This window comes from Vitis vinifera, chromosome 5 (assembly GCF_030704535.1).
Source record: "Vitis vinifera cultivar Pinot Noir 40024 chromosome 5, ASM3070453v1".
Taxonomy (NCBI): domain Eukaryota; kingdom Viridiplantae; phylum Streptophyta; class Magnoliopsida; order Vitales; family Vitaceae; genus Vitis; species Vitis vinifera.
Genome location: NC_081809.1, coordinates 748,476 through 762,229, shown reverse-complemented (window position 1 = coordinate 762,229; position 13,754 = coordinate 748,476). Strand labels below are relative to the sequence as shown.

Below are 13,754 nucleotides of genomic sequence, written 5' to 3'. Positions count from 1 at the left end.
TTTTTATTTTTCTCTGCAAATTAATTACTAAAACCTCATTTACATGAAATTTGCTAAAAGCCTTTTATAATTTATGGTTGGGGAGATGATAGACGACCGATTAAGCGTAAGGAACTAAGAAAAACAATATATCAAGTTGTCATCACCCCAAGTCTCAGGACCAAAAAGAAACAAAAAAACCCATAAAATAGAAGGATTTGATCACCTTATTATGATGTCATAATTGAATATTGCATCATCCTTCATACTCTAACCCTAATCAAATGTGTATTAGATTTATCACTACTCCATATGCATGTTCTCTACTTAGACAATCATTAAAACTCTTATGAGATGTCTTTAAAGATTGTCGCTCTATACCATGTGGACCTAAAAAATCACCGATTCTTCACTAATAACGATAACAAATGATGCTAATTCACAATTACTAACTAATGCATATTACTATATCCATTTGATAATTGAAGATTTTGGTGTTTTTTGGTTTCAAAATTCTCAAATTGTATAGTGTCTTAAAGTTATTTTGCCCTCATTTTGAACGGCAATTCTAACTTACCATTGGAAGTGCCTTTAGTTACATTCCATCACCTTGATGCCCTACATGTCACCGTTAATTGAACAATACAATCAGTTTCATATGCTTAGAAAACTTTTTGCAGAGAAGTTGAAATGCCTTTTCAAATGGCTATTGATCAAATATGTGTCCATCCTCCATTAGGGCTTTTGGGGCTATAAAGGTGATGATTAATTGGTTTGAACTTAGAGAATAAAAGTACTTCTCTCCTAATTATTTTGTGATTTGGTCCATCAACTTTATCTTTTGTAAAGTTTACGTGGCTTAATACTTATCACAACTTTTGGGGATGGACCCGACTATGGTATTGAAAATACATAACCAATTAGATGGTGTCAAATATGTAAAAAAATGTCTCATTATTTCGTACTTTAATCTATTTCTTTGTAATTTAGTTTTATGTGTTTTTATTTCGATTCAATAATATAGATGTTGATCATATTTATTGAATAATTTGGATTAAAAGTTCAAATTGAGACTGGTTCAATTTCAAACCATATATAATAGCCTGTCATTTAATTATATGATCTATCTACTTAAATTCTTCCAAATAATCATATACAAGTTAATAATTGAAGAGAGGATTTTTGAGTAAAATCGAAGTTGATGAGTTTGAGCCATGATCATCCTTACTAAAACAATGTCGTCTCATTAATCATTGTCATCAGTGATTGGAAAGGAAAAGAAAAGAATGGCGCCCTTTTTTTGGGCTGGTGGAGGAGGGTTTTGGCGGGTTGGGAAAAAGGGTTTGGATTGAAGGGCATTTTGGTCATTAAAAAAATCATAGGGCTAGGGTTTTGCGTCTCTACATTTATAAGGTCCTTTCTCAGATCGGCTGCAGTGTGGTCTAGGTGTCGGTTGCCTTCCCTCTCTTCTCTCTCTCTCTCTCTCTCTCTCTCTCTCTCTCCTGTGTTTTGCTTTTTGGGTTTCGGCCAAAATTCCCATACGCTCCTCATTTCTACGGCCATTGTAGATCACACTCCTCTTTATCTCTCTGTCACTGCATTGTGGGTGTCATTCATTTCCACTGTGTTTTCTCCTGATTTGCTGAATTTGTGGGTGGGTTTTGCATTTGGGATCTCTTACTTCAATGTAAGTCTCCCGCTGTGTTTGCCAAAACTTGGGTAGATCTCTGTCTCTATCTGGGTATTTTCAGGGTTGGTCAGTGGAATAGTGAACACCTACTTGAGCTGTTGCATCTGGGTTTGCTTCGGATCTTGGAAAGAGGAGGTGGGGGATGGTGGATCTGAGTGAGAAAGTGAGTGATCATCGCCTCCTTTATAATGGGTGCCTTTCTTTGATCTTGGATCTTCGGTCTCATGCTCCGTTTCATTCCATTTTTTGGTACAGGGGTCAGAGTCGGAAGACATGAACAACAAAAACCCAGATGCTGTTTCGTCGGCTGAGAGCCAGGTTAACGAGCCGAAGAAGACCTGCGCTGATTGTGGCACCACCAAAACCCCTCTCTGGAGAGGCGGTCCAGCTGGGCCTAAGGTGATTGATCCTCCAGCACCCATTTGCTCTGGATCAAACCTCCATTTAGCTTCGCTTTGATCTTGATTTTCTGATCCGTGTTCTCTTTTGCAGTCTCTGTGCAATGCATGTGGTATCAGAAGCAGGAAGAAGAGAAGAGCCTTCCTGGGGTTGAACAAAGGATCAACAGATGATAGAAAAGCAAAGAGAAGCAGCAACCACTCCCATAACAATGGTGGCGGCAACGGGAACAATAAATTGGGGGACTCGCTGAAGAGGAGGCTCTTCGCATTGGGAAGAGAGGTGTTGTTGCAGAGATCAACAGTGGAGAAACAGAGGAGGAAGCTGGGAGAAGAAGAGCAAGCGGCCGTACTGTTAATGGCTCTGTCTTACGGCTACGTCTATGCTTAAAATATTAGCTGTAGTAGTAGAGAAGTACTAGAAGTGAACAAATAGAATCAAGAGCGCCACAAAGTGTACCTACCCACCATTTCTTTTGATGTCTCTTCCCTTTTTGTTTTTGTTTTTCAATTTTTGGTCTGTTCTTTACACAGCTCTTTTTTAGTTTTAACTTTCTAACTGTTTTTGGGATTTGGAGAGGAGAGGGTGAAGTTGATGAAGAAGAAGAAATTGTAAGAATTTGAGAGTGATCTGTTTTTTGCTAACATAATATTTCATGTTTGCTCTAGATCTTATGTACTCTTCTTTTTTGAAAAAATTTCCATGGATTTTCTCCATCTCTGAGCCTGAATCAGTTTTATGGGCCATGAGGATTTATATTGCTTTACATGGGGTGGTAGATGTGGGCTTCAAAGCCCCATCTTCAATGAAAAGATTTGAGCAGATAATGGGCTTCCCAATAGCCTTTGCCAAAAGCACAAGAGGCTAAATGGAAGTGTTTCTTGTTGTCTAAAGCACATGATAGGGACCTTTTACCATACTCATTATTCATACTGTCAACCAGCTAGTATAACCTCCTCATAATTCATATAGTCAACCAGCTACTATGCCAACTCATCCTTTTTATTTCAACATGAAAATAACATGTTCTTAAGGGAATAAGGCCATTGATAGGGCTGGACGCTTTTGAGCCGTAAGTCCAACTGAATCTAGAATCAAGAAACATGGGAACATGGCATCCCATCCAAGGGCTAATCTCATGGTGTGTACCCAATTTTACATGGAGCTTTTGCATGGATCCACCATTTGCGTTATTCTCCAGGATCTTAGCAGCTCTAGAATGTTCCTCCATGATCAAAAGTTTGAGGTGCTTGAAGTAGCATATGAAGTGCATGGAAGAAAATATCGTGATATGTCGGTGATATATCAGTGTATTGGAGGGTATGGATATAATATTTTATGGAGAAATATCGATCCGGCGAAATTTCGGGAGAAATCCCAAAAAATTCAGCGATATCTTGCGACGGGTCAACAAAGGTCAAACGTGCTACAATGAAGCCAAATGCGTTACTGCTATAGTGCCTCAAAAAAACCTTTTTTACTGTTGGGGTTCAGCTCATTTACCATTAGGGCAAACTTGCCTCTTGTTAAATATTATGCACTAAACACATATATATTTAAAGTCGTTATATAAAGAAAATATTAAAAGAATATTTTAAAGAGAAAATTAATTTTAATTATTTTATAATTAAATGCAAAAAAATTTCTTTTAATTGATTATCAAAAATATAAAAATTATCATGATAATTTTCTTCATAGTATTTTTAGTATAATTAATAATTAATTAAATATTAAAAAACTGTACATATATCACAATTTATTAAATTAAATGGATCATAATTTTAATATTAATATATATTTTAAAATTAGATATATCATAATATTATTATGAAATAATATTTAATTTAATTTAATAATAAATGTACACTTATAAAATTCATATTTTATCGATGCATACGATATTATTATTAAATATGATAAATCATACTATACATATATCAAATTATTTAATAAAACAACTTAAAAATATCATTATACTTCTAATTACATTTTTTATGAAAATTTTCTTATACTTTTATAAATTTCGATCAATTTTAGACTTATCGATATTTTTTTCCAAAATATCCATCGATATATCTCCGATATATCTGTAATTACTAATATTTTCATCATTGTTGAGGTATTTGAAGATACTTGAATGACTTGGTACTTGATGAGCTTTTTGAGTCCCACTTCGAAGACTTGGAAGAAGGGTAAGGACGAATCCCCAATGATACCTAGTGTTAGTGCTAGATTAGCTAGTTATAAGTTGTAATTTTGCTTGGAATATGTTTTCATCTATGTACTTCCATGGTGTTAATCATCTTCGGAGTTGGGTTTTAGGTCTTTCAAAAAATAATTATGTAATTAATTAGGAAATTATGGGCTAATTGTCTTTGATAATGTTATCGAAGGCGTGAAAAAGGGTACTAGGAAGCTCTGCATTGCACACAAAACAAGCATAAAAAAGGAGCACTTAAGTGCCCTAAAGAAGCGCTCAAGCTTCTTGTGGGTGTGTGGATGCTCAATTTTTTTATTCTTGTTTTGTATTTCGTTTTGAAATTTATTTTTCTTGAAAGTTTGCCCATTTTCTAATAGCTTTATAGTCCAACTTGATTCGGTATGTATGATTTTACCCTTCCAATGATTTCAAGAGAAGCCTTATAAGTAGTTTCCATATATATTGTGTCCTTATTGTACCATTCCTTCCTTTTTCTTTTTTCTTTTTAATCATGTTCATATAACTCCTAAAGCGATATTGATCTATTGGGCTATGTATTCAACCTCTTCCCCCTTTAGTTTCTAAGTTTAAGAACATCAACTTTCATCTATAGATAGATTACCCTATTATTTATATCATAGCCATTTGAAGGGAGCCACAAGTTCTCATGAGATAAAACTTCATAATATTATTATACTACATTCTTTAAACATTCATTTTATATCCGCTTCAATCTTTTACTTTCATACACTTCAACTTTTAGTTTTGCTTTCAAAGTCATATGATTAACGCTACCTTGAGTGTTGCATGGATTTGTTGTAGGAGACACCCCGGTCCATGACATTAAACGATGAACATATGCTTCTCCAAATTGATTGTAACCCTTAGAGCTCTCTTTAAACATGTCAATATGAAACACAAGGTATGAAATAAACATGAATGCTATAAATGAAAAACATCAATTTTCTTCGACACTCCCATCATATGGTTATCATTACTAGTAAGACAAGCAAGTACACAAATTTTCTTGGATCTAAATTTACTTGTGCTTAATAGAAATTCAAAGCTCCCACTCATTTGGAAAAGTCTAGTTAATGTGCCATTATTCTATATAAACATAAGTTGATATCATCATAAATGGTATAGTACACCTTCTGTTGTATAGCATTTGCTCTATGGTCCTTGGAGGATTACATTTTGAATAGAAAGGTTGCACGTAGGCTCCACCAAATTGATTCTAGCCCATAGAGCTCTCTTTGGAAAGATTGTTCTCATTTACTTTCCTACCAATTTGAAACACAAGACACTAGATATAGATATGAATGCTACAAATGAAAACAATCAATTCTATTCGATACTCCCATCAAGCTGTTGTCATTACCAGCATAAGAAATAAGTACATAGATTTATCTAGACCTAACCTCCACCCACCCCAAAAAAGCCCTAGCTGATGAGAAATTGTTGTATATAAACATGAGTCGAGACTTTCATAGAAGAGTGTAGTACACTATCTGTTTTATTTATGAGTGCCCATTTACTTGAGACAGCCCTGTTGGTTGTATAGCATTTGCTGCATGGTCCATGGAGTACATATTGAATAAGGATGTTGCAGGTGTTGTAGTTTGGCTGGTAACTTGTATTGATACCAGCTGCCCTATCAGCCCTTTAGGAAGAGTCTTGAAGACCATTCAAAATTGGAGTATGAGTGACCATGCCCTAACCTAGCTAACACATTTTGCTACATCTCTATTAATTGTAGAATTGGTGGTACAATAAATTCATGTACAATGTTGATCTTGATTTAGCACAACCAGCCTAACTTTGGATAGTATTTTGAAATTATATATATAGTGGAGACTATAAGTTTAGGGAAAAAAAATGGCATCATTGAAAAGGGCCAAACTTACAGCCTTGTCATCCCTACTTAGCCTACACCCTTGGTGAATATTGATGGGGTATTGGGCTGTGGATCCTTGCTTTTGTTTGTTTTCTGAAGAAGGAAAAGTGCCTATCAGTCACCAATGAGGCACTGATATCCATTCCATTGGCTTAAAAGCTTTAGTGGTAGGTTTAAAAGTAGTAGTTGATAGGGATTGGATGCATCATAACTCGAGTTTCCATAGCTGCCTTAATTCCAATTGTTGGTTGAGGTTTTGAGTGTAGTGGGAAGTGCCTTAAAAAACGTTTTCTAGTACCCGTTAGAAATAAAGTGTTTGACAATTTTTTTTTTAAAAATTATTCTTAAAAATATGGAAAATTACTTAAAATAATATTTAGACAATTATTTGGTAAATCAACCTTCTAAAAATTAGGATTTTGTTATATAAGTGTTTTTACTCAAAGTGTATTTAATAATATTTTTATTTAAAGTGTTTTTAGTGAAAGAGTGTAACATGTTCTTATAATCGGTTTAGTGTCTTTATCTCGTTCTCATTTCCTCCCTCACAATTCTATATTTTTATTATTAGAAATAAAAAAGATAATAGAGTTTAGATTAATCTTTCAAGGTAAGTATTTAGCCTATAAATTTAATATTTTAATTCTATTTTAATAATTATGAAAAAAAAATAACCTTGAATCTTTTAGGTAATCTTTTGAGAAGATTTGAATTATGATTAATTAATTTATTTTATTTAAAAAAAATAGAAATCTAGAGATGTTGATTTATTTATATGAATCAGAAACATATATATTTTCGAAAGAAAAGAGTATAAACTTGAATGTTCAATTAATTTATTGTTTAATGAGACTGTTACATGGTTAAAGAAGAGAGAGAGAGAGAGAGAGAGAGAGAGAGAGAGATAGATAGTTGTGGGAAGAATATGAGTAGACATGCTTGATATTGATCTTGGAATTCGTTTGATACTGATTTTTGGAATGTATTTCTATTTTTTTTTTTAATATTTGAAAACTTTTAACACTAAAAATGTTTTTTTTTTTAGTCATCATGGAGTAAGCTTGTAGGGTCACATATATAAGTGACTTGTCAAGACAAGTGCAATGGGGGATTGTGAGTAACACTTGATAGTAGGTATCGGAAAATGACGCTTTAATCACATCTTGCAAGCAAACATATGTTCTTAAAGGCATGTCTTGGTGAGAAGAATATGGATAGACATACTTGATACTGATCTTGCAATTCATTTGATACTAATTTTGGAATATTTCTATTTTTTTTTTATATTTGAAAACTTTTAACACTAAAAATGTTTTTTATTGAGTCATCATGGAGTAAGCTTGTAGTGTAGTGGCGTAAGTGACTTATCAAGACAAGTGCAATAAGGGATTGTGAGTAATACTTGACGATAGATATGGGAAACTGACTTGTCAAGACAAGTGCAATGGAGGATTGTGAGTAATACTTGATGGTAGATATGAGAAAATGACTAACTTGTCAAGACAAATACAGTGGGGGATTGTAACACTTGATGGTAGATATGGGAAAATGATGCTTTAATCACATCTTGAAGGCAAACGTGTGGAGCCTCAAGTAATCCTTTAGTTTCCTATAATATCTTAAAGCTATTTTTGATAAGGCAAAGAGAGATAATAGATTTTCTTTAATTTTTATTTCATAACACCAAGTATAATAAGATGAATTAGATATCCTAAAAATCGAGGGTGGAAATAACAATGATTTAATTTTACAGAAGTATCAATATTGATGGATTTTTATGAACATAAAATAAAGTTTTTTATAATATATAAGTATAATCTTCTTTTAATGGTGTGAACAAGTTTTAAAGTCATAAAAATCTCTTTTAGGTTTAAAGCAAATAATATTTATAAAGTTAGGAATGTTGGGATATACTCTCATGGAGTATATAAATATTTTGATTAAAATTATTTAAAATTTTATATTATATTAAAAAAAAATTACCAGGTTCTGTCTCCTTCAAAATCAAAAAGAGGATCCTCCACATTCCCCTATTATACGGCCCTTAGCCAACTTGGCTGGACCCCATGCTCCTCAGAGTACGTGCCTTCCAGCTAATCCCCCGGCACACCCATGTGGTCCATGTCTTTTTTCACTTTATTTCTTTTCAAAATCACTTCCTTTTTCGGGGTTTTCCCTTAATTTTTTTCCCACAATCAAAATGTTGACAACTCCCCCACTTGCCACCAATGGTCGCACTTCATTTCACCCGTGGTCCAAAAATTTTGACGGTCCAAAATTAATCTCAATATATATTGAAATTAAAGGCCTTTTGTATGATTTTATCTTTCAACTAGAAAAAGGGTACACCGCCTTTTGTCACATGGGATTAGGGAAAAGGCCACCATGACCAACCCTACATTGGTAAAAGCTAAAAAATAATAAATAAATAAAATAAAAAATAAAAATAAAATTAAAAAGACATAACAGTACAGGTTCTGGGTTTGGTGGAAGAGATGCTCTATTTTGAATTATACTTTTTAAGAATAGAAAAAGAGAATTTTTCCCATAGTCCATTCATATATGATTATGAAAGGTGGGATTACTCAATTATAATATTTTATAGTAATGGATTCAACAATATTCACTTTTTTTGGAATCCTCTTCATGCATTCCTTTCATACATGTAAAATATATCATTACCCAAAAAATAAAAAAATTAAAAAAAATTAAAAAATAAAAATAAAAATTCTTTGAACACCCAAAAAGACCCATCATCAAAATTTAAAAATAAAAATCTACAATTTAATAAATTAAGAGGAGTGGGTGGCAGACAGAGTGGTAAATGGCACTATAAAGGTAGAATCTTCGTTCAAAATAGTGGGTTCCTTTCAATAATTGCCCATGCACCCATCTTATTCACTATGCCTTTTCATGGAAAGGCCCTTCTTATAATTCGAGACATTACTATTTTTGAATTCTAAATTATGATTTTTTTATTATTGAAAATTCTTCACAATATTCAGAATAATGTTTTTATGACTTTTTTTTTAAAAAAAATATTAAATTTATTTTTAAAAATAATTAATGTTCAAAACAAATTCTATGAGGCAAATTTTAACTTTTTGAGCTAAAAAAAAATAAAAATAAAAATGTTTTAAACCCAACAAAAGCTTTTTTTTTTTTTTTTTTTAAGAAATATGGGAAATGGAAATAAATATGGATGGAAAATATCTAACCTCTTTATTTTTTATGATAATGAACAATTAAGAAAAAGGGTCACAATTGTGAAGAAAATTACAGATAGATAACACTCTACAGAGAGACCAGGGGAGAGATTTTACTTCATTCATCGTTCTTGCTTTGATTTGCAGAGATTTTTTTTTCTCTTCTTTTGTCTTCTTCGTCTTCTTTCTGTCAATGAAGGGCATTTCCGGAAATGGCGAAGCTTTTTTCTCGTTCTCGTGGCTCTTGCAGTCTGTCACCTTTTCTCCTTCAGGATCACAACCCCTGCAACTTGTAGATCTGCCAATTTCCCACAATTATTTTCAATCTCTTTTATTTTTATTTTTTTTGTTTTGTCTTTTTTTTTGGGGGGGGGTGGGGGGTGGTTTAAAGGAAACAGAATAAGAGAGAAATCAGAGCGATAGTGTAAACTGTAGAGTCCGAAAAGTAGACGGAGTTGGCCGCCGACGTCGGCGGAGGGGTGTGGTACCAGAACGGGAAGTACGGCACGATGGGGTTCGGGGGCGGCGGTGCAGGGTAGTTCTGATACGGCGGCGGATAGAAAGCTCCACCGCCACCGCCGCCTCCGTTGTAGCCATTGGGCGGCGGAGGAGAGGAGTACACGTAGGTGGGCTGCGAGGGGGGCGGCGGGGAGTAGTAGTAAGTAGGATTGCTGGGCGGGGAAGGCGGTGGCGGGCAGTTGGAGCTCGACGACGGCGGTGGAGGCGACGGAGGCGGGGGAGAGGGATTCGGCGGTGGGGGCGACGGCACTTGGTTGCATGGGTTGTCACAAGCAGAGCACATTGTGCACTCGATCTGGTACTTGGACTTCGCCGCGACATCCGCCGTGGCCGGCCAGGATTGCCTCTGCACCACCATGAAAACCGCCACGAAAAGTAGCATTCTAACTCTACGGGGCCTCTCCATCTGAAATCCCACCAACCCAGAAAACCAAATGCCGATTAAGATAAAGAGAAAGCGAGGCTGGAGAGAGAGAGCAGAGAATAGTAGAGTGTTGCAATGAGGTCCAAGCAGTGACTCTTATCTTTGACGCAACACCATTAATTTCTTTACCAGAAAAAAAAGAAAAAGAAAAAGAAAAAAAAATGGTAGAAAGAATTAAAGAAAAAGAGTACACCGACGCATTTTACTTTAACAGTATAGAAACGGTCTTGTAAGTGTTAGATGAGAATTGACAACAGTGGGGGGTGTTGAAGAATGGAAGAGGGAAAATGATAAAAGGAATAGGCTTTGACTGGTGGGGTAGCGTTCAGACGTGGAAGAATGAGGGGAAGCGTGGAGGTGGAGGTGGAGGCGTAGACGTGAAGGAGACGCAAGCATTCTTTGCATCATTTAGGAAAGGTGTATTGTTTTGGATCCTTCGCCAGCCTTCTCTACTAACCCAATCTCACATGGGCGGCCTCATGTGAGTTATTTACACTAGCTAAATCCGTTTTTTCAATATATAGAATATACAGCATCCATGTAAGGAAATTAAGTTGTGTTTGGATATACCCTCTTTAATCGGATGTCACTTTTATCATTTATAAGAAAACGTGATAATGACATTTATAAAAGATTGGATGTAACCCATATAGACATCTGTCCATACTTTCACATACCTGTTTTCTACAATATCTCAACGGACTACTTTGACTATTTTGGCTGTCCATGGTGTGAAAGCCGGAGATGAGTCATAGCAAATCGCCGACCATGTCAGCTTTTCCAGGCTGGAGATCCACCAAGGGCCAAGGCGGTGACAATTATCAAGTTCCCCCAATGTCAAATTTTTGCTTCTACGTTCCACTTCTACCATACCATGGAGTATAAAAGAAATAGCTTTTAAATTATAAGATGTCATCAGCTCTTTTAACTCCCAACACATCAACCAAAGGTGGCTTTAACGCCCATAGATATGACCATATCTAATTTTTTATGTATAGAGAGAGAGAGAGAGAGAGAGAGAGGGAGAGAGACAGATAGACAGACAGAGAGAGGCTACAAAAATAGACAATATGTTATTATTTATAGAACCTCAGCAATCTGAGATTAGTCCCTAAGTAAAGTGGCATCCATAGCTTTACTTCATATTTTTGTCTTTCCATTCATCCCCTTTACTTTAGTCTCCCTTTACAATTAGGAAAAAGGATAGGAATCTTCAATGTGATGGAGCTCAAATTGGTTCTTCCTCAAACAAAATATTCGATCATATTTTAAAACTATTGTTCCAACTATTATATGTATATATATATTTAATAGTCTTTTACTACATCTCTCCCATGCAATTGAAAGAAATTAGTTGAAATGATATTTGAAAGTTCATTTACATATGATTTAGGAAGTCCTTCAGTGAAAAATGCCAAAGGAGAAAGAATGTATAGGAAATTCTAAGGAAAAATCCAAATCTAAAATATGAAGAATCTTGCACTTTACTTCTCCTTTTCTCTTTTCCTTTTTGGTTGTCAAGTGATCTTCTGAACTTTCATTATTTAACCTTTTGATGCCTTTGTCAACAAATCATGATTGCCCATTGCCTCAGTGGGAAGAAATTCTAAAATATGCCCATTTTCTCCCTCCACATTGCCTCAATATTCTCCAAATTCAGGTCTCCCTAGGACATAAGCTCAATGATCAATGGAATTTTTCTAACCTCATGAATCTCTCTTCATATTAGTGAGTACAAAAACCACCCCAAACCAAATTCTCCCCCATTGTGATCTAGGGTGTGTAGTAATGAAAATTTTGACCCCCATGTATCGGCAATAAGATGGTATGAAAAGATAAGGTTAAATCAAGGAATGGAATCAACTTTTGTCAAGTTTTATCTTTACCAAGATACTATTATTTTGATGGTGTATATCAAACTCTAATGAACACAAGACAACTATTAAATAGTAACCTAATTGAGCCCTCAACTAAGTCGAAATCATTATATTACACATCGCATATTTTAAGATAAAATATAACGGTTCTAAAATAGTCTGTCTAAATTCATTATTATATATATTATGATGTGATATCTTATATCAGTTAGGGAAATAATTATGTTAACACATTTTAAAATTATAGGCTTCATATATATATAGAAGTGAGTTAGTAGTGTTATAAAATGACATTAAACTTAATACCACGCCTGATATAGGATTTTGAGTAAGTGTTTTAAGTAATATCGAGAACCCATAGAATAAATCTTTATATCTCAAAACTTTTAACACTAAAATGTTTGGACCCTTACATAGGAACACCTAGATAATTAAGTTATGCGGTTTGATGTATAATTAATTAGTTTTGCGGTCTTAAATCTGAGGCCTATTATCATGATTATTCCCCAAATTCTAAACCATGACAAGCCAAAAGAAACGTTATATAGTATGGTGGCTTAAGGGGAATAGAATATGAAGCCTATGGCCAAGTAATTCAGGAAAAGGAAAGTGGTTGATTATGGTTATGACATTGACATATGACTTAGAGGATGGTGACTTGCTTAGCCTTTATCACCAACTTTGTACCCATCTAAAATGACCTAAATTTAAAAAAGGGTGTTCACCGAATTCTCTAATTATAAGCTCATAGACTGTGACATTGCTTGTGATAAGTGAAATAAAAGTACCCATTGTCACACCAAATAAATTTGGACCCATTCCCTATAAATGAGTAGGAACCTTCATTGGGCTCCAGTGTGGATCTTGTGTGGGAATATTTTAGTTAACTTTATTCTCATTCCATGTGCCATGTACCCAGTACCCAGTACCCGCTGCCTTTCAACCACAATTTGATGAATGGTAACTGTGGTTTCACGTGGCAGATTCTGGTCATTTTAATAGCTATGTTTATCCATTTGCCTGTAGATTCTTTCTTATTGATCCATTAATAACAGCAAAGGAAATCAGTTCTTCAATTTGATCAAAATTAAGTTCTTGATTCTGGCAAATTCAAACATTATCAGTGTATTTTCGTTTGGGGTGCTGCTAATGATTTTAGGAGACATTTTTGTAAAATATGTATTCAAATTACTTATCACTTTGTATTTACTTTAATTCAAGTACATTAGTATGATTTAGGGATGATAATAAGACGAGTTTTTTCGGTGTTCTACCTTTAATAGAACGGATTTGAAAGAAGTTTAGATTATTAAGAGATGAGTCTTAATTTATTTTTTAAAACCCGGATTGAGTTCGAAATGGTTTTAGTATTGTTTTTTCTTATCCTATCACATCCAAATTATATATAAAATAATAATTAATTAAAAATAAATATTAAGTTGTTTATATTAGTAATATGTTACTTTTTTTATTTAAAAAAATTTAAATATTTTTACTTTTTTCAATCAGTTAAAAATTCATAATAAATCATAAAATAAAAATAAAAATAAAAACAACTAAAAT

At 34.1% G+C, this 13,754-nt stretch overlaps 2 protein-coding genes across 2 annotated transcripts; one reads left to right on the top strand and one right to left on the bottom strand.

Annotated features, from left to right (window-relative positions):
- Window positions 1–1,413: 1,413 nt before the first annotated feature.
- On the top strand, window positions 1,414–2,735 carry LOC100253375 (GATA transcription factor 16). The gene is made up of 4 exons (XM_059736621.1): window positions 1,414–1,722; window positions 1,780–1,832; window positions 1,925–2,068; window positions 2,162–2,735. The coding sequence occupies exons 2-4, from the start codon at window positions 1,812–1,814 to the stop codon at window positions 2,456–2,458; spliced, it is 462 nt and encodes a 153-aa protein (XP_059592604.1). The 5' UTR covers window positions 1,414–1,722; window positions 1,780–1,811; the 3' UTR covers window positions 2,459–2,735.
- Window positions 2,736–9,364: 6,629 nt separating this feature from the next.
- LOC100248329 (leucine-rich repeat extensin-like protein 3) lies at window positions 9,365–10,800 on the bottom strand. Its single transcript, XM_002271495.5, has one exon. The coding sequence runs from the start codon at window positions 10,294–10,296 to the stop codon at window positions 9,757–9,759; it is 540 nt and encodes a 179-aa protein (XP_002271531.2). The 5' UTR covers window positions 10,297–10,800; the 3' UTR covers window positions 9,365–9,756.
- Window positions 10,801–13,754: the final 2,954 nt, after the last annotated feature.